The sequence below is a fragment of the Neovison vison genome, chromosome 11 (genome assembly GCF_020171115.1).
Source record: "Neovison vison isolate M4711 chromosome 11, ASM_NN_V1, whole genome shotgun sequence".
In the NCBI taxonomy this organism is placed as follows: domain Eukaryota; kingdom Metazoa; phylum Chordata; class Mammalia; order Carnivora; family Mustelidae; genus Neogale; species Neogale vison.
The window spans coordinates 1,921,061-1,941,830 of NC_058101.1; the positions used below are offsets into that span (position 1 = coordinate 1,921,061).

Below are 20,770 nucleotides of genomic sequence, written 5' to 3' on the forward strand. Positions count from 1 at the left end.
ATTGCCTTTTTTAAAAGGTAGGAATGGTCACTTGATCTTTTCCAAAGAACACCTGAAGAATCTTTTACAGATAGAAAGTTACCGTTCTGAAAGTGTCTGATGGGTGGCCTTTTGCTTGTCGTGGGGTGGTGGTCAAGGAGGGAGATCACTTACATCTGTGTCAGTCCGATTGGATCCTGTCTGGTTTTTTGGGTCAGGCTCAAGCCCCTCAAGTGTTGGGAGGAAGTCAGAGGGCCCCAGGGCCTTTGAACCGGCTTCTTGTGAGCACTCCTCTGTTAATACAAATCCTTGATAAACCTTGAGATTGTCAGATGGTTTTGAGTGAAAAGAGGAAACGAGAAGGTAAGCCAAGTCGAACCAAGGAATGGATCAACCCAGGGCTTTTGTCCCCTGCCTTGATCCGGTTGGGTTTTACAGGGAGAGGCCGTTCCTTTGGCCCCTTTAGTCCTGTTTTCAGAATTGGCCACTGTTGGCATCTGGTCGATCTGTGCGGGCTTCGGCAGGTTCCCCAGATTCCTTGTCTTCTCTATTCCTGCAAATCGAAGAGGCAACTGTGCTGCGTTAACACCCGGGGCGGCTCTAAGATCGTGTGATGCATGGTGTCCTCAGAGAGACACCTTCCCTCACCACCCAAACACAGTCCCCTGCAACACCCTCATTGTTGGCTTTCAGCCCTGCTTTCTTCAGAGCACCCTGTGGCTGGGAATTACTTGCTTTTTTTTTTTTACTATTTGTTCTCCCCCCCCGACCCCCCGCTGACTCGTGGTGCCCACTCTGTTCATCGTAGTGTCCCTAACTCCGAGCTCAGTGCCCGGCATTGCATCGGGACTCAGTAGCCTGCGCGTGAATGAAGGAGCGAACTGTGCAGTTACTGGAAGAGGAAAACACCTACTTCCCTCCACAGGAAGGAGCGTGGGCTTGACTGGAGACTTGTTGCTTCTCGCCCGAGACTTTAGGGGTTTTTTTGGCAGTCAGTGAGTCCAGGTGTGCCCTGTGTATGATTTTGTCAGGTTCTGCTGAATCTGCTGGGACAGTTCTGCATAATTTGGCTTACTATGTTTCCCCCTGGGGATGTGCCCCAAATGAAGGCACTTGCTCACAAGAAACATGAAATGGAGCTAATGACTGAATTCCGTGACAAGTGACTGTAGTGGGGAGAATGCAGTTTTCTCTTCCTTAAGGGGCTGGTCTTTCTTCTATCTTTATTTGCCAGGTAATTACTGTCACTGGCATTGGAAGTTATAAAAAAGAGTAAGTGCATATTTAGCAATTCATGACTCAGTAAGGAAGCACGCCTAACAACACAAAGCTTGGAATGGACTCAAATGGCAGCAGGAAACTTTAAAGAGGTCATACATGCATACACTCTTTCTCTGTGTGTCTCTTTGTCTGTCTGTCTCTCTCTCTCTCTCACACACACACACACACACACGTTCTTCATTATTCAAATAGCTTTACCCTACACCCTCTTGTATACATTTTCCCCTTATAGCTTGTTGCTTTTCGCTCACTAGCTGAATCCCTGACCATACATCCCTCAACTACTTCCCTTAAAAAAGTACACTTTAAGGTGTGGAATAAGAGACTGTGGACTCTGAGAAACAAACTGAGGGTTTTGGAGGGGAGGGGGGACAGGGGTTGGGAGGGCCTGGTGGTCGGCATTAAGGAGGGCTCGTATTGCATGGAGCACTGGGTATGGTGCTAAACAATGAATTTTGGAACACTGAAAAGAAATTAAGTTAAATAAATAAATAAAAATAAAGCTAGTTAATAATCCAAAAAAAAAAAAAAAATCTTTCACCAGATATGCCAGTAGAGCATAGATCCTGATGCTTTGCTACATACCAGCATCCCCCGGGAATGTTGGGTATGACATTTGGGACAGGGTGAAGAGACCATTTTAAGTTCACAGATTTTTAATGTAACTGAAAATAATGAAAGCAGAAGAGCAAGGGAGATGGGGATAAGGGATTTATTTTATTTTTATTTATTGTTGTTACTGAGGTCTAATTAGCATCTAACGGTGTATTAGTTTCAGGTGTACAACTTAATGACTTGATATTTGCATAGATGGTGAAGTGATCGCAGTAAGTCTTACTAACATCCATCACTACACAGTTACAGAACTTTTTCCCTTGTGATGAGAACTTTAAGACCCATTCTCTTAGCAAGTGTCAAAGATGCAATACGGTATTATTAACTATAGTCCCTGTAATCACGTGCCCAGGACTTACTTATTTTGTAAGTAGAAGTTTGTACCTTTTGAGCAGCTTCACCCGTTTTGCCCCTCCCCTGTCCCCGGCTTCACCCCACCATGAGGAATTTAATTAGCCCTTAATTCAGTCTCGAGCTCCTTCAAATTCCAAAGAAAAAGACATTTTTCTTTGGGGGACAAGCATATTACCAAATAGATCACATTTTCTAAATTGGTAACGTTCATGCTGGGTGGAACATAGATTTTTTGAAGGTTCAACTTTTTAAACACTGAGGTATTTCATTAATGATTTAGGGTGGTCTGTGAATAACAGAGGGAAAAAAAGAGGTGATCTAACGGGCCAGTTTAAAGAACTAAGTAGAATATGCCCCAGACTGGTGGAGACAAAGAAAAGGAAAAGAAGGCTGGGTGAGCTGCTTTTGCCTTGACTAAGTAAGAATCGGTCATTTCCAGATGCGTTTGGGATTTTCCTTAAGTGTGCAGGTATCTGTCCGTCTGAGTTTCTGTGATTTGCTCCGGTACACCGGGTTGCCTCTGTGACACGATAAGGCTCTTGTCCTTGTGGGTAAGATGCCATTCAGTTTTCAAACAATTCATCTCAGAAAGTGATAGTGGGTAACACCTTGTGAAAGGTGTGACTAAGCAGAGGAGCATCACCATAGGCCTTTCCCCGTCTCAGTGCAGCGGGACGGCCCTCCTCGGAGGCGCTGACCCAAGGACCGGGTCCGTGTGGGGGCCTTTCTCAGGTCGCTGACCTACGGGGCGGTCGTTTGCGCGGCAGTCTGGGGCGAGACAAGGCAGAAGAAGAGAAGCCGTAGCTTCCGTCGTGGCGATGGATTGATTGTGAAGTTATTTCTTTGACTTCACAAGTGCTCTAAAAACTCAAGAGACTGACATTGTCTCGAATACGGGAGTCGCCGTGGGAACCGAGTGGCGTTAAGGCTGTGGCCGTGGCGCGCGGCCGCGGATGGTGCGGCGCCGTGGGAGCGTCTCGGGGAAGACCGCCACGCGCGGGACCGGCTGGCCGCGGGCGTTCGCGCGGACTCGGGAGCGCAGACGAACGGACGTGAGTCACGTGCAGGCCGGGTGCCAGCAATGAACCTCCTCTGCCTCCTGGCGCCAGCCGCGTCCTCTGTGCAAGGCCAGAGCGGGGAAGGGCTGAGAGCGGTATTTTCTGTCCGGCTGGCGTCGCTTATAGATGACCAAGACCGGGCACGAGAGGCGCAGGGAGGTCGAGAAGGTGACCCGGCGGAGAAGCCTTGGGACGAGGCTGCTCCGAGCGGGGACCAGCGTGCTTTGGCCCGCGCGGGGTGAAGGGGGCGACCCTGGGCCGGCCCAGGGCACACTCCGTTCCCGGCAGCAGCTCATCAAAGTGCCGCTGTGCGGCTTTCCTGGCTCAGCCTGACTCGTCCTCTCAGAGCAGCCTGAGCAAAGAGCTCTCCGTCCAGGTCCGAAAAGGCTCCTATGGGCGACGTGTCCCTCTCGGACTCTAGGAGCTGGGCTCGGTCGTCCCGTAACTGCCCGCGGCTTCTCCGGCGCCCGGGAGCACGGGCCCGAGTTTGCCTCGGGGGACGGTCCACACGCAGAGTGAGCGTAACCCTGCGCTTCTGCCCGCAGACGTACAGGAAGAACGTCCAGCAGATGATTCAGGGTCTGGTCCGCAAACTGGCCACGCTCAGCCAGTACGAGGAAGTCCTGGCCAAAATCAGCTCCACGTCCACGGATCGGCTCACGGTTCTCAAGACCAAGCCCCAGTCCATTCAGAGGGACATCATTACCGTCTGCAGTGACCCTTACACTCTGGCTCAGCAGCTGACTCACATCGAGCTGGTAAGGTCCTTGTCACCGTTTGCTGTGGCAACGCACACGTTGTCGGCCGTCACGTCCCGGGAGACTGTGTTAGTGTGACCCAATGGGAAGTGCTATGGGCGGTAGCTATGTTTTGCTTAGACCTTGAACATGAATGTTTTTGACATTCAGGGAATTCACTTCTTTTTTTTTTTTAAGATACATTTGTTATTTGAGAGTGAGAGCACAGGGGGAGAGGGAGACGTAGATTCCCCGCAGAGCAGGGAGCCTGACGTGGGGCTCCCTCCCAGCACGCTGGGATCACGCCCCGAGCTGAAGGCAGATGCTTAACCGACCGAGCCACCCAGACGCCCTGGGAAATTCACTTAAGCACTAGCAAGCAAGACGGAAGGGCAGATTGACCGACCTCCCATCTTCGCTCTCCGTCTCCATGGCTTGCCCAGCCTCTCACTATGCCGCGTGGCACTGACGTCGGCAGAAAGTTGCCTCTGCTTAGATCGCAAAGGCGATGACAGTACTTAGGGCTCAAGGCTCATTTTAGAAGCTGCATAAAAACTGGAGGCCGTGCCAGAAGTCAACAGAAGGAGTTAACAGTTTATTTTTTTTCCTTTTCTTTACTAACGTTGATCTGCTGGTTTGGTGTTTCAGGAAAGGCTCAATTATATTGGGCCAGAAGAATTTGTTCAGGCGTTTGTGCAGAAGGACCCTTTGGACAATGACAAGGTAATCGGTCTACCTAGAGGTCAGCTCTGCAACTGGAAATGGGAGTCCTTAGTCTGTGATAGTGGATGCAAGAGACAGAGACTGGAATTATTTTGTCTTAGGCTTTACAGTCAGAAGGTGTTTTTTTCATTAGCCACATCTGATTCATTGCGTGTTTCTTAAGCCTGGTCTTCAAGCACCGTCCCCGTGTTCTTACCCTATCACAAACCCTAGCCTCTTCTTCCTCCTTATTGGGAAATTTAATAAGCGAGTAGACACAGGATCTGCGGTGAGGAAGGTCAGAGATAAAGGCGTAATGGTTTTAGCAGATTAAGTCAGAAAAAGTACCAGAGAATGCTCCGCTGGTGACTCAGCAATCACAGGGGCGGGAAGACAGGACCCACAGGCCGTGAGCCGAGTAACGGTCGCTTTGCTGCTGGCTTCAAGGTCAATCCCTCATGACAGGCTCTTGCCCAAGTGAGCCACATGTGAACATGCATGGATGGAAGATCGATGAACACACATGGGAAATGGTTCCCCAGTGGCCCCCAGAAGCATCTCGAGTTGTTAGACAAAGACTGGATCATCCACTAGTGAAAACCCCCTTTGGAACTTAGGGGTAACAGCTGTTTTCCGGCCTTAGAATAGCTTCCCTCAGTACAGGAAGCAAGGATTAGGCTTTGCAGTAGGAGGCTAGTGGGCTTTTTTTTGTTTGTTAGATTTTTTTTGGAAGGAAGGAAAGAGGAGTGTAATCACCCTGTTCAGGCTTGGCCCTGAGCGCCAAGATGAGCTGAACTCCTTTTGCTTTTGAATAATGAGCCGTTCGCCCTGCGATGGACCGGGACAGCCCAGACTCTCATTCACCTCGCTTGGAAGATGTTTCGCTTCTTGCTACATGATGCTGAAATTTTGTCCTAGACTGCATTTTAAGAGAAACTATCCCAGTCCCGGCTCTCAGCCTCTCCTCGCCATGTTGCTCACTGCATTCCCAGGGCACCTGTCAGTCCAGGTTGCTCTGGAGCGCAGCCAAAACCCCTTTGAATTGTGCTTCGGACGACAGTTCCCACCGAGAGTGCCTTAGTTTCTGGGAGGAAAGGGCCCCATTTTGAACACTTCAGAGTATGTCTCTGACTAGATCTTATGGGTTTCACTGGACCGTAGAACGAGACTATGATATTTCTGTGAAGGGAGTCCAGAATGTGAGTGATTTTCTCTCCCTCCTTCCCCATCCCCTTGTCTCAGAAGGCCGTCTCACTCCACAAACTGGGCCAAAGGCCCCTGTGTGACAGAAACGGGAGCCCAGTCCGCTCTTTTTTCTTGGTCTCCAACTCATCTGCTCGCTTTGCTCGCTCTCCGCAGAGCTGCTACAGTGAACGGAAGAAAACCCGAAACCTGGAGGCGTATGTGGAGTGGTTCAACCGACTCAGCTACCTGGTTGCCACCGAGATCTGCATGGTGAGAAGGCGAGCTTCCCTTCCTCCTCGCGCTCCTACTGTTCTTCTCCTATCTATCTCACATCTGCTGGGTCCACGTGTGGCATCACTGCCCTCCTCTTCTCCCCCGTCTCTGTACAGCCTGTGAAGAAGAAGCATCGGGCAAGGATGATCGAGTATTTCATCGACGTAGCTCGGGAGTGTTTCAACATCGGCAACTTCAATTCCCTGATGGCCATCATCTGTGAGTGTTTTCTGGAAGGCACGGGTCCTTCACTTGTGAGGTCCTGGGAAGTGTGTCCACTAAAAATGCACACCTAGTACAGTTTCATTAATGAAAACTCTACTTTTGAATCCTGAGTTGTTCTAGAATGTTCCGAACGCTTTAAATATCAGCATCGTACAAGAGCGCGCACTCTGACGTGTGTGTCTTCACCGAGTACAGCCAGGCAGCTTGTCCTCCTCTAAACATTTACCGATAGCAGCTCATGAGGGAGAGATTCGTCTAAAAGGAGGATTTAGAAAGTGTTCGGGCAGCTTGTGGTCAAGCGTGATAAAAATGTATGATCTGAGACTGCGCAGAATGATGTTAGCAGCACGCGCCGGAGGTGGCCCGAGGAACGGGATCTTGTGACTGTCCACGCTCCTAGGACTCCCCACCTGCAAGCCCGTATTACCCTGGTGGGCGAACTTTGCTCCTTCTTTGTAACGTGGGGATCTTAACACCAGTGACCGTGTTTCTTCTCATCCATCCCATAAACATAGTGCCCGAGTCATGCTACAATTATTGACAGTGACTCTCATTTGAAAATACTCTATTTATAGGATAAATCATATGTTTATCCTATACATTTTAGGTAATCAATAAATAGTTGAATATTTACTGGACCCTCTAGAGTCAGAGTCAGTTTGAAGTTGGAGAACCTACCAGATGTGATTCGGTGCTTTGATGCCGATAACTTCCCCCTCACCAGTTTTGAATTCCGTTTTCTTTTCAACATGATTTTCCTTGTTTTCTCGCTAAAAATACCACATTTTGGCTTTTTATCTGGTTTACTTCGTGAAAATAGTGAGCAGAAAGACCATGAAATCAGAGACCCAAAAGTCCACAGTCCTAGGCGGTAGAAGTTCACTTAATTTTTTCCCTCATACCACTAAGAAAATGTCATGGGAGAAAGTATCTGTCATATATGACAGCTGAAAAAGAACTTGCATCCAACCTCTATAAAGGACCCTGTGAATCAATAGGGACACAAAAAACCCAGTGAAAAACAGGGCTGATACTTAGATATGTCACAAAAGTTTGCTTTTATATACTTATTGTTATATTATAGATAATAGTATATAAAAATGTGCTCTGTATCATTAGTCATCAGAGAAATACAAATTAAAATCAGATGTAAAACCATTTCACACATTGAAATGACTGAAATTAAAAGGACTGGGTGAGGGCGCCTGGGTGGCTCAGTGGGTTAAGCCTCTGCCTTCGGCTCAGGTCATGATCTCAGGGTCTTGGGATCGAGCCCCGCATCGGGCTCTCTGCTCAGCAGGGAGCCTGCTTCCTCCTCTCTCTCTGCCTGCCTCTCTGCCTACTTGTGATCTCTCTCTGTCAAATAAATAAATAAAATCTTTAAGAAACAAAAAAAGGACTGTGTGACCCAGATATTGGTGAAGATGAGGAGAAGGAGGACGTCCGTGTGTTACTGGTGGGGTATGAGATGGTATTTCTACTGTGGAAAACTGGCAGGTGTTTTTTTTTATCAAGTTAACTTGCACTTAGTGATGAACACTTTTTTGGAGCATAATTTCGAATGACTTCTCTTACTTGTCTGTTTCAACTTTTTCTCCCCTCTCCACCCCATTCCGAACGGGAAGCCGGCATGAACATGAGCCCCGTGTCTCGACTGAAAAAAACATGGGCTAAAGTGAAGACTGCAAAGTTTGATGTCCTTGAGGTACGTGGAGTTGGGGCCTTGCTGTTAACATTTTACAGCCAGAAAGTGAGATTCTTCTGTGTGAGCTTTGCCCTTGATCAGGGCGTCCCTATAGGGAAGAAAGCCCGTCTCTCCTTACAGACGCAGGGAAGGGAAGGGGGTCAGAACTGGCAGAGGGGAGGAGAGATCGGGTTGTAGCCCGGCCCTTTCGTAGACAGACGGTCCACCTTGGGGCGAACCGACTGAAGAAATACGGCCTGTGAGCTATACCCTATTGTTTGCCAGGATGGAGTCTGGATCCTGAGCCACTGGGAGTTCTGCCTCGGGCCGGCTGATGTCCTGTATTTGCAGTGTCCCGGGGGGAGAGTTCCCATCCCTATAGAAATACTCATGCGCCATCTTTCAGCACATTTAGCTAACCTGCGCAAAGGCTCTGGAGGGTAATTCGGAGGATAGTAAGAGTTGTCCAGAAAGGCATTTGTGTTTGGATCATACTAATGTCATTATCACCTTGGCATGTTGGTCCTTTGAATCCGTGGTCTTTGGAGATAATAAAAAAATGCCCTTTCCTAAGTTTTCTCCAAATTGGGAAGCAGCACTGATGTATTGCATTATTATGGCTTTATTCATATTGTCTAATGTCTTCTCCTTCTGGTAAGACAGTACGCTTTGGTTACCTGTGAGTGATTTGTTACCGCATGCAAAGAATATGTTCACAACAAAGGGTCACTACACACGGCCAACCGGCAACTGGTCCGTTAACATTTGAGTGAAACCTCGAAGTGGTTTCCTAGGCTAGTTTCTGATTCTCTGTTATCAGTTTTAAGTCAAATCTCCAAGGTGAACCTGGAAAGAATTTGGTCTAGGTTTGACCTTGTTGAAGCCAACTTCAGCTTACGTAAATGTATCAAACCTCAGCAAAGAAAACACGTGTGTTCTGATGGGTTTTATGCCTGCGTGTGTATGAGGGGGTCATTCCTATCCTTAATGAGTTGTCTCACCTACTGCAATTTTTTAAAAAGATCTATTATTTATTTTAGAGAGAAAGAGATGGTAGGGGTAGGGAGGAGGGAAAGGGAGAGAGAAATGCAAGCAGATTCCACGCGGAGCTTGGAGCCCTGAGCAGGCTCGATCTCGTGACTCTGCGGTCAGGGCCTGAGCTGGAACCAAGAGTTGGCACTTAACCCACGACGCTCCCTGGGCCCCCCTCACGTATCGCAACGGGTTATGTAGGGTTCAAAGTATGGTCGTGCCGAGTTTGTGCTGGTGGGAAGTAAAGGGTTAATACTCTTCTCTGTTTTGTGGACAGCATCAGATGGACCCTTCCAGTAATTTCTACAACTACCGAACAGCTCTTCGTGGGGCAGCGCAAAGGTCTTTAACGGCTCACAGCAGCCGAGAGAAGGTACGTGCCTACAGGAGTTGTATTCATGTTAGTTACCACGTGTGGTGTTAAAATGCACCGTGAACTCCTGCCCCGAGCTTCAGATCCAGAAGAGAAGTCGAGAGACTGCGGAAGGGCTTGTGCCGTGCCCGTGGAGAAGGGGAATGCTAGAGGAAGGCACCGTGTTGGTATCTGTTATAAACGGACAGTATGTGTTGCTACTGCATTATTTCAATGATCATCTTGTTCTATGTTTGAGTTGTTTTTCAAGCAATAAATGAGGTCATGTGTTAAGATGACGGCTAGCATTAGAGTAATTTGATTTAATGGAAAACAGACATTTCAGCTCGGCACAGGGTAGCTGATGGAGTATAACCGTTCTTCTTACGGGAATCAACTTACCTCCCGTGGCTACGTCATTTACCTGCAGGAAGGACTTTGGTCACTGTAGTGTGAGGCTGGTTCTGGCCGCAGGGGCGGCGGGAAGTGCAGGGGTGATGTCTGAGAGACGAGTGGTCCGCGCTCTGTCTGCTCGCCCCTTGAACGGTTCCTTACAGTCCTGGCTCTGTCATACGCTCGACTCTGCGGGTCCTTTCTCGGCCCATGTTAGTGTCCTGTCTCGCAGGTGAGGAGGAGCCGTCCTTCTGGCGTTTAGGGATGGTGTCGTCTGGGACGTCAATACCTGCTTACGGTAAACGGGCTGACGAGGCTGTTTGAGGAAAGTCTATTTCGCTTAGATTCTGTCCATCTTCTAAGTCAAACAAATTTTAGGAATGAGGGTGAAAAACACTGCAGGACACCCCAGTCCCTTCTGCAAGAAAGCTCTGGCCTCGGTGATCTGGAACAAAAACAAATCACAGGAGGAAATGCCTTTTGGAAAGGTTGACCTGCTTCTCCTCGAAGTCCAGAGTGTCAGTCCTGAGAACATTGGACAGATGCTGGGAACCCAATAGTTAAATTTTTTGAAGAGACAAGGTCAGAGAGGAGATGAAGCAGGGAAAACGGTCTCAACTGAGCCGGACGGAGGGGACCAGCTGTTAGGTTTTACTTGCTCAAGTCTCAGCAGTCCTGCGGCAAGACTGAGAAAAAGTCTGATCAGAAGTTGCTTCGGCTTCAGGAAATCAGCACCTGAGGGGGCCGCATCCTCTCATCGCACGCCCCAGCGGGGTGCGAGGCCGCCTCTGTGGGACCCTCCAGGAGAGCCAGGAGGCTAACGACCCCTGCCTCCAGCAGGGCGCCCCGGCCAGAGTCACTCTGAAGTCCCGCCCCCCAGAAAGACTAGACTTCTGGGACTCCAGCAGCTTCTTCCAGAGAACAGTCCAAAGTATTTACCCTTTAATCATTTCATAAGCTCTGCCTGCTGTAGTTTTGCCGTCCTTATCAACCCGTTCTGTGTGGGAGTCTGAACTGCACTCTCTCGTTCGTAAAACAAACGAAATCACCACCGTAAAAAAAATGCCATTTTTCACAATTGGTCTCAAAGGCTGTGAATGAGAACATTTCTGGGCAAAACACATCTTTTATTCAGGAGGGTTGGGGTTTATTTTTCCTCTTTTGAAGTAAGGAGAAACTCTCTTTATTCCCAAGTAATTTATAAATCTTCCTAGCAACACGGTTCGGGTAATAGCATCTTTAATATTCTTTCAGATTGTAAGTTTATGTGACCAAGGTGGCACATCTCTAGGGACCATATCCTAGAACACATCAATTCTGTCTTCTGCATGGAGGCCCTTAAATGATCTTTAAACAGCTACTTTTCCTATGGGTACTCCTGCCTCCAGGTTTTTAGCCATTTCCCATATGATTATATGGTTTTAAATCCTTTTACCATTCCATTCATGTTTGTGGGAACTGGTTCCCACTCAACAGCATGCATTTCTAAGGCATGAAACCGACTGTGTCTGTAAAGCATATTTGCCAAGTTTCTGAATTAAGAATATTTTGATAGAGGATGCCTGGCTGGTTCAGTTGCTGAAGCGTCCATAGAGCTCTTGATCTCGGGATTGTGGCTTTGCGCCCCACATTGCGGGCAGAGATTACTTAAACAAATAAAATTTTTTAAAAAAGAATGTTTTGAAAGTGAATTGGAAAACATTATTACTTGAGAAGTTCTCCCACTGAAGGCACCATTGTCAGGACCTCCAAAAACCTCCCAGAAACCGGAGCCTTTGTTTCCTCCTGTTGGCAACCCGTATGACTACCTTAGTGCCTGGGAAGCCAAAGCCCTTATAATCTCCTGATTTTTATTATGTTAGGCTTGTTGTAGGGGCTGCAGATACGAAGAGAACTGTCTGTGAGTAATGTAGAAGCTGAAGGCGTATGAGTGTAAGGAACAGAGCAGTGAAGGGAGATAACTTACATTTCTGTGTTCTTGGAAGAGTGATGTAAGCCGTTAGTTAGGGCTCAACCCAGCAGTTCCACTTTGACTTTTATCCAAAGAAAACAAGAAGATCTCCGTACCCGTGTGTCTATTGCAGCATGATTTACAATAGCCAAGATAGGAAAACAACCTGAGGATCCATCGGTGGGTGAATGGGTAAAGAGGTTGTGATCGCCACACACAATGGAGTAGTACTCAGCCACGAAAAAGAATGAAATCTTGCCATTTCTGACAACATAGATGAGCCTCAAGGACGTTATGCTGAGTTAAATAAGTCAGACAGATACCGGATGCTCTCTCTTCTACGTGAAGTCTGTCTCTCTCTGTATATATAGGATCATCTTGGGGGCACCATGAGTGTGCATATTCCGTAAGGTGTAGCCCTGAGCCTCTGCTGGAGGCACATGACATGGGGCACGAGACGTTTACGATATCCGTGTGAGACAGAACGCTCAACAGCACGTGACTTTCACAGCCCAGCGCTGAGAATCAAGAAAATTCTTGCTTAAAACCCTTACACTGTGCAGTGCCACATCTTGGTTATGACTGAGTCTCCATTTCCCTGTGTTGATCCGTCCGTGTTAACGTAAAGGTGCATCAGTTGTAGTTTCCCCTTTCTGCCCACTGGCTTTTGGGGAGAGCTGACCTGAGGTCAGACCTGTGCTATTTAATCCTCACCACAAGTCAGTGTGGTGGTTACTGTTGTTCCATTTTAAGGTGAGGAAACTGGTTTCTTAGTATGTTAAGCTTGCATCAGGGGTCAGCAGAGTTTTCGCATCCAGGTCACAAGTATTTTGGGCCCTGTGGGCGACGCGGCTACTCCGCTGTGACGCGCAGGCGTAGAAACGGACACAGACGACACGTGGGTGCGTGAGCAAGTGTGGCTCTTTTCCAGGGAGGCTGTCGGGCCCTGCAAGTTGAATTTCCTGTCATTTTCATGCTCTTGAAATATTGTTTTGATATTTTTCCAGTCATTTGAAAATGTTAAATGCGTGGCCCCTGGCAACATGTGGAGGGCCTGGGCCGGGCTGCAGGCCGCCGTGTAGACTCCCGGCTCGCACTGCTGGTAAACCGTGGAGCTGCAGGAAGCCGAGGCCCGGCGGGGTCCGAAACCCAGGCTTGCCCGTCAGAGGTGCCCTTTCAATGAAGCGAGGTCCTGGGCAGGCCTTTTCATTGTTACGACGGCCGTTTAGTCCTCAAATAATAGAGGATTAACTGGTGATCTTGGAAGGGGAAGGGGGTGAGGGCATCTTGACCGAGAGGCTTCTACAGACCATCGCAATGATTGCAAGTGACTCAAAGACACTCAAAACCACAGATTCACTTGGGCTGTTCCAGCGACCAATGCAATAAAAAAATAACCCAGGCTTATTTTTTTTAAATGACTTTGGGGGACATCTGAATTTACCTCTAGAAGTGAAAAGTGATACCTCATATTTTTGTGTGTGAGCCCAAATGCCTGTTTTTCCAGGGATCCCAATCCTCTGGGGTGGATGTGCCCCGTGAGTCACAGGCTTAGGGAAACTTCAAACACGTGCTCTTCGGTGAACAGCAGGGCCCACGGCTCGTGTGGGGAGCATTGCACGCTATAGCACACTTAGAATCTGCAAAAACTTGTTGGCACTTGAGAAAAGGTGGAAGTTACAGTATCTGAGCTTTGTTCTTTGTTCGTTATGGACTTCACAGGATTTAAGATAGTTTCTTAGAGATGATTATTTTAGGTTAATTAAATACCGCCTCATCAAATCAAAGACCTGAGGCAGGAGCGTCTTACTGGAGGTTTACTGCTTTTCAAACAGCCATTAATTCTAACAGACACATGCGCTTGGACACATCTCCCAACACGTTGTGCAAGGTTCTGCCCAGGTGATTTCCCACGAGAACAGGTGCCTGCTTGTTCTCTGCCAAAGGCCAGGTTTACCCAATAGCGAGTTTGTAGCAACCGTGACCTCCAACCCTGAGCTCTCACAATATCTTGAGCGATGTCTTCAAGTGTAAAATGTTCATCTCAAAAGCGATTGGTCTAAGACGTGTAAGTCTAAAGGATACAGCAGGACCGATTTCTAGTGGGGCAGTGGGTCCCACGTCTTAAAATCTGAAGATACCTGCGGTGACAGATTCCTTTAGTGTTCTGCTTGGCCTCAGGGATTGCTAAATGAAAGGCCAGAGTTCTTGTAGCTCTTCCCTTGACTGTAACTAGGATTTGTACATTTATGATACGGCAGTCCGGAAGACTGCAAAAGCTCCATAAGCCTCCACCTCCTAATGCCCGTTGTCTCTGTTGGGGTTTGGTTATTATTAGCATTTGCAGCTTCAGCAAAATTATGCAAGGGAGGAAAGCGCTGTCACGGGCGGCGAGTGAAAGACTGTGTCTTCCTTCATTGTTGCCTGTTACGTGGTCGCTGATGGCCGTCAGGGACCCTTGTACTGTTCCATGAGGGACTGAATATCTATTTGCCCGGGCAAACCCAAATCTTTTCTTTTCTCTAGATCGTGATACCATTCTTCAGTCTTTTAATCAAAGATATTTACTTCCTCAACGAGGGCTGTGCCAACCGCCTTCCGAACGGCCACGTCAACTTCGAGGTAAGGGGAGGCCGCGGGATCCGAGTGCAGGGAGGGCCGGCCCGGGCACACTCCCTCCCGGCCAGGCCGCCTGCGCCGCTTCTGAAGTGCTAGAAGCAAGTTTTCTCTCTGTCTGTTGTTTTGTAAGGAAATGCCGCTCCCGAGGACCGAGTAGAGCAAATTAGCTGCAGGGTTGTTATTAATAATTATCTGGAGGGATGTGCGTAGATGCTTACCTGTTCTGCACAGATACCTAGAGCTAGTTTGTATGAGATTAAGAAAGTCACGTAGTTCGGTTGGCTCGAAGCCAGAGGGGGAAGAAACACCGTGGAATACCCGTGATTTTCATGACCGCATTTCAACTCTTCTTTCTCTTAGAAATTTTGGGAACTGGCCAAACAAGTGAGTGAGTTCATGACGTGGAAACAGGTAGAATGTCCGTTTGAGAGGGACCGGAAGATCCTGCAGTATCTGCTCACGGTGCCGGTCTTCAGCGAGGACGGTGAGTGGCCTTGGGGCCGAGCTGCCCATCCCCACATCCCGCAGCCTGCCGTCGGGGCGCGCGCGGGTACAGCAGGCCTCGGTCTGGTCCGTCGCCAACACGAGGCCTGTCTTCTGAGCTCATCCTCCTGAAGAGTTTTCTGTTGCGCAGGGAGCCACGCGGTGCGCCCCTAAAGTACTGGCCAGGCCCTCACTCTTCGCCCACAAACAGACTGTTTCTGTGTTTAAACATTCTCTGTAATCCTAGTGCTGCCGAGCTTTGGGGACACATGGGAACAGTCCTTTGAAGGACGTTTTTCCCCACCTTGTTTGAAACTTGCTTCACTGGAGAAAAAAGGTGTTCTGTTTGTGGCATGATGGTATTAAAAGTTATTTGAAAAACAAACAAAAATAGTCGCTACCTACTGCTATTTGGAGAAGTAGTGGGAAATCTTGACCTGTTAAGATGTTAATGAATTTTAGGCAGAAACAGTGATTGTCTATACTGAAAAAAAAATGATGAGAAGAGAGATAAACTTTATAAAAGACGTAGGGATTCATTCTTTCGATCTTTTATATTCTAGTATCTTGGGACTCAGTGGTGTTCGTAATTTCTCGTAGCAGATCAGTGCTGTTAGTGATCCTGACTGACGTGTGCTTTGCACTGACGTTACCCATCCCAGAGGGGACTTGATTGTTCGTAACCCCTGCACGTGGGGTTAATACTGAGCTTTTAAGTCTTTGAGTGAGATTCTTTTTGATTTAAAACTAAAGAAAAAAATATTAGAAGAATGAAAAAGTGGCCTGGAAAATCTGGCTTTAGAGCTAAGAAAGGCTTTTTTAAAATCAAGGCTAGCAGGAGAGAACCTCCTCCCCCCATAAAGAACGTGAATGTGAGCCTGTGATAGCATCGTGTGGCTCGCGTTTGGAAGCTGTTTCCCCTCATAAACATCAGTTAATTAAATACCTTTTTGGCCCAGAGGCCCCTTGAGTTGGTTTTTTGTTTTTTGGGTTTTTTTTTTTTAAAGATTTTATTTATTTATTTGAGAGAAAGAGAGAGCATGAGCGGGGAGAGGTCAGAGGGAGAAGCAGACTCCCTGCTTCGATCCCAGGACCCTGGGATCATGACCCGAGCCGAAGGCAGACGCTTAACCGACTGAGCCACCCAGGCGCCCTGGCCCCTTGGATTTTGTTGAGACGGTCAGTCAGGCCAAGTGATGTTCTGTGTTCTCACGGCAACCGGGTGCTTCCCAGGGGTAGGTGACATGCTAGAGTCTTGCTTCGGGTTCAGCCATGAGCGGGGTGGTTGGCGGGGGTGGTGCGCAGGAGAAGGCCTCCGTGTTCACGCGCTCCTACTTTGGTTGATTGTAGCGCTCTACCTGGCATCCTACGAGAGTGAAGGACCTGAAAATCACATAGAGAAGGACCGATGGAAGTCCTTACGGTGAGTCTGTGCTTCTCACTGCCGTGCAGCTCGACGGGCCGTCTGGGACTTACTGGAGGACGTCCCTCCTGTGTTCCGGTCCTCTCTGCGCCTTTTCTCTTGTCTCCTGAATCTTCGCGGCTGAAAGTCCTCCTTGCCCTCCTTCAGTTTTATGGCCTTTCACTTGTTTATGCCGTGGCGCGTGCGGTGACTCTGCCGTCCTTCTCTCTCGTTATTTACCCGCAGTGTGAATGGTAGGAAGAGAACCGACTCATGCCCGTCATCTAAGCGATAACAAGCTCAGACTCTGTTTCTGAAGAGTCCTAACACTAAAATTGTATTTGACTGCGATGAGACCCAAGTACCGGTTGGTTCAGTCAGTCTGAGTGTGTCACTCTCTTGGTGACTGCATTTTGGTCCCCATTTTGGTTTGAGAGAAGGAGGAAGTTAGGACTTTGTCTTTTGAAGATGTGCTTGTTGGAGCGGGTGGGGAGGGGTAGAGGGAGAAGGAGAGAGAGAGAAGCCTGAGCAGAGCGCGGAGCCGGATGCAGGGCTTGACCTCAGGACGCTGACATCGTGACCTGATCGGAAACCCGGTCGGACGCTCAACCGACTGAGCCTGCCAGGGACTGGGACTTTAAACACGATCCAGTATCTATTCAAATTAAAGAATTGTGTTAATCTATTGGCATTTTCAAGTCAATGCATTTTCCAAAAAACCAGGATAGGTAATAGGTAAATGTATCTTTTAACCATTTGAGATATTTTAATAAGTAAAGTAGCCCAGGCTACAGTAATCCCATAGTCAGAATTGCTCTATTTGTATTTCTGCTAAGAGACAATGGGAACATGTACCTTGTTGTACCAGGCGGACAAGCATGTTTCTCTTCTTCCCGGAGTCGTTTGGGAGTCTTCATCTCACTTGATACTGGGCCACATTTCATGAACCAGCGTGTCTCGGTTAGATTTGGTTTTGTGTGATTTCATTTGGACGCAAGTGAGGAGGGATGAGGTCCAGAGACAGTGGAACCGTTATGCTTAGAGCACGTCAAGGTGATGGGTGAGCGACTGGTTTCTTTGTTGTTTTTTTTTTAAAGATTTTATTTATTTATTTGACAGGCAGAGATCACAAGTAGGCAGAGAGGCAGGCAGAGAGAGAGAGGAGGAAGCAGGCTCCCCGCTGAGCAGAGAGCCCGATGCGGGACTCGATCCCAGGACCCTGAGATCATGACCTGAGCCGAAGGCAGCGGCTTAACCCATTGAGCCACCCAGGCGCCCCGGAAATGGTTTCTTTTATTCCAGACAGAAACTAGAAGAAGGTGCGGCCGACACCCGGCATCAGGGGAACGTTAGCAGGCTTGCGGGCCAGTGCGCAGGTGGACGGTCATAAGCTGTGGGCCTGCCAGTGACTTATTTATATTAAAATTTCATATTACTCTGTTGGGTTCACGGATATTTGGGGCACTCCTCAGTGCTGGGTGAGAGCTTTAGGAAGGACTGACTCCTTGTTCCCTGCCTTCCATGTTTCTTCTTCTTTTTACTTCCCTTTCCAGTTTTTAAGAGCTTGAAGTTGACATGGCCCCCGAGTAGAGCTTACTGTCGTGACTCGTATCGATCTGTAGGCACTGGTAAGCCGGGAAAGCGGCCGCACTTACAGGATACCTGGCGTCAGCCTTCCCTGCGCGATCCGGACACGTCAATAGTCCGAGCCTCCACATGCGTCTTGTGCAGGCTGTCCTGCTTGTGATTCTTTACGCCGCGTTCCTCGCGGCCGGAGCGTAGTTGGAAGGGCTTGTAAAGTCAGAGCGCTGACAGTACAAACTAAAGACCGAGTTACACAGCCTCTTCCCATATCTCCGTGTACCGGACACACAACATACAGTAACGGTCAACGTTCGATTGGTTGAAACGTGAACCGAGACGTTAGTGGATAGTTTAGAAATAGGGAGTGGAAAAGAGGGTGCCCTGTGCAGGCTTAGACTCGGGGACGAATCCATGCGTCTGCCCGCGGCTCTGCTCCGCTCTAACGTGCTCGGTAGCGACACTTCTGGTGAGTGTCTCCGAGGGGCCACCGCAGCCCAAAGAGAGAGAACGGTGTGTGGGGAGATACGCAGACAGACGCAGGGAAGATGTTCTTCGTACAACACACTAGCTTCTCCATGGGAGTGGTTTTTACGGAGCCTTGAAGAACAGACGCTCACTGCGTCCTTTCCACATCCTGGGTCATCTCAGGCCCCACGGCACTGCCTGCCCTCTCTGATCCGTATCTCCTCCGATGGAGAACAAGGCAAACGTCTTTCCCCAAGCCGACGGGCGATTTTTAGTGCCCTGCTTCTTACCCCGATGACAACGTAAGCCCCTCGAGGGCAAGCACAGGGTCTTCCATGCCCACTGTGGCGCTGGGCCTGCGCTCCTGCCACGCTGGGGAAGGATGTCGGGCTGCGGCAGGTGTTGGCCAAATCGGAGCAGCCACCAAGAGGACAAGGAAAATAGGGCATGATCGTTTGCAAAGCTGCATGTTAAGTGGATACAAAGGCTAATTGTTCTAGGCTGATAGTACCTACCTGAAACCTGTATCACTCTGACGTAGAAGGCAGTCAGGTGACTCCCCAGAGACGCTTTTCCTGCTGGCGCCGGCACCATTCACCTGGGCTCAGCAGTGGCAATGACAAACATCCGCCTGGGGGTAGACACCGGTCTTGTCCCTGGCTGTTTAAATGCCTTCCGTGGGCACTGGAATGTGCAGATGCTTCTCTACTGAGTAAGCCCACCTGTGACCAGACCAGTGCAGACGTGAACGTTTCTTCCTCTTTCTAACTCTGCGTAATCGAACTCGGGGCCTAGGAGAGGTGGAGCCGGTACCGGGCGGGACACTGTAACCCGGACCCAAGTCCGCCGTCGCGTCCCGTCTCTCACTGTCATCTGTTGCTCTCTAGGTCCAGCCTCTTAGGCAGAGTTTGAGGAGCAGGCGCTGACCGTGGCCGCCCTGAGCCGCGCGGACCGCCGAGGGCTGCGTCTCTGCACCAGTTCTGCAGTGTCCTGTAGTCCCCGCAAGCAGGCCGGCTCCGGGCAGACGGGGACACACGTCCTGTGGCCGGTGGGAGACTTGGACTCTGGGAGACGGAGATGTTCACGGAAGACGCCTGAGGAAGAATCCTCTGCCGGCGCGGCCCGTGATTCATCTTCTGGAATTTCCATGTGACTCACAGCTCTGCACCTGGACGGAGCTTTCTTCTGTGTGTGTTTGTGATTTTTTTTTTTTTTTATTTGCTTGAACATTTGCTGCTAATGGGACTTGCCCGGCTGAGGGCTGGCTCTTAGGAAGCCTGTGTTTCTTTAACAAAGTGAAGAAGGGAGAGGAGGGAGGGAGAAAACCTTCGCTGTGGATCCGGACTTGAGCTCCAGGGCCTTGCCCGGAGGGGGAAGACGGGCTCAGCGCGGACTCGGACTCGGGTTCCCCTCAGTGTGTGCTGCGTTCCCAGTTCCTCGGCTCCCTCTTCCCGCAAGATTTCGAGTTGGCTGCTGGTTAGCAAACTCCTTTTTACCCGTATAAGTTATTTAATATAATGAAGCTCAACACTATGGTAGGAAAATAGCCACTAGGGAAAAAAGCAGCGGACTGTCGTGGGACTGCCTGCGTTCTAGAAGGTCTGTTTGTTTCTCTGCCCTTCTGAGCTGTTTACAACTGACCACTGTGTTCTACAGATGTATTTTTCAGTAGTTGTTTTGTTACTTAGTTTTCCATCATGCCTATTTTTTCCCTCTTGTAAATCTAAATTATCTGACTTTAAGAGCCTTGGAAAAAACCCAGGGCCTAATTACAACTTAATTTTTTGAGCAGACTGTTATCTTTCATTATGTTTGGGAGTCTGTTGGTGACTAAACATGTAAACCCGCGCCTCCCCTCCACTGCGGCATCGAAGGAAAACAAAGGACAAACATCTTGCTGTTAACTCAAAGGTCGATCTAATTGTGAAGTAGTTCACCTTGTTAAACATCTCAATAAGCCTGTCCTTGCTCTGCAAACAGCCGTCCTGTGTGTTTACTCGAGGAGAAACTGTAGAGTAGTAAACCGCTGATGAAGAAAACAAAACATCATGTTCAAAACCAGAGACGTATCTGAGAGCTTAATGACGCGGTTTCCCAAAACAGAGCCTGTGTGTGCCGCACGCCTTCCCCGCAGACCGAGCTGTCGCCAAGTTGTCCCTTCACAACCGTCAATATATCTTACACTCCCGCCGGAGCTGTGGCGTCTCTCTTCTTTTATGGATGGGGTCCTGGGGGGCCGGGGGAGGGGCTCTCGGAGCAGTTCAGCTCAGGGACCGGCGGGAGTGTGTCTGTCCTGGAGGAAGAGGCCCGCCGGGGTCCCTGGGTGGACATTTATCTTCTAGAAAGGGGCCGGAGCAGGCGTAGAATAACAAGCACTGGCCAGGCACCGCGCGCGC

At 49.1% G+C, this 20,770-nt stretch overlaps 1 protein-coding gene across 1 annotated transcript in view; it reads left to right on the plus strand.

Moving 5' to 3' along the window:
• Window positions 1–20,568, plus strand: part of RASGEF1B (RasGEF domain family member 1B) — a 36,808-nt gene extending 16,240 nt beyond the window's left edge. The window contains exons 5-14 of the mRNA XM_044224121.1: window positions 3,833–4,045; window positions 4,673–4,747; window positions 6,086–6,181; window positions 6,301–6,403; window positions 8,035–8,114; window positions 9,403–9,498; window positions 14,348–14,443; window positions 14,801–14,924; window positions 16,274–16,346; window positions 19,262–20,568. Coding sequence (XP_044080056.1) covers window positions 3,833–4,045; window positions 4,673–4,747; window positions 6,086–6,181; window positions 6,301–6,403; window positions 8,035–8,114; window positions 9,403–9,498; window positions 14,348–14,443; window positions 14,801–14,924; window positions 16,274–16,346; window positions 19,262–19,286 — 981 coding nt within the window. The 3' untranslated portion in view covers window positions 19,287–20,568. The remainder of the gene's footprint in view (window positions 1–3,832; window positions 4,046–4,672; window positions 4,748–6,085; window positions 6,182–6,300; window positions 6,404–8,034; window positions 8,115–9,402; window positions 9,499–14,347; window positions 14,444–14,800; window positions 14,925–16,273; window positions 16,347–19,261) is intronic.
• Window positions 20,569–20,770: the final 202 nt, after the last annotated feature.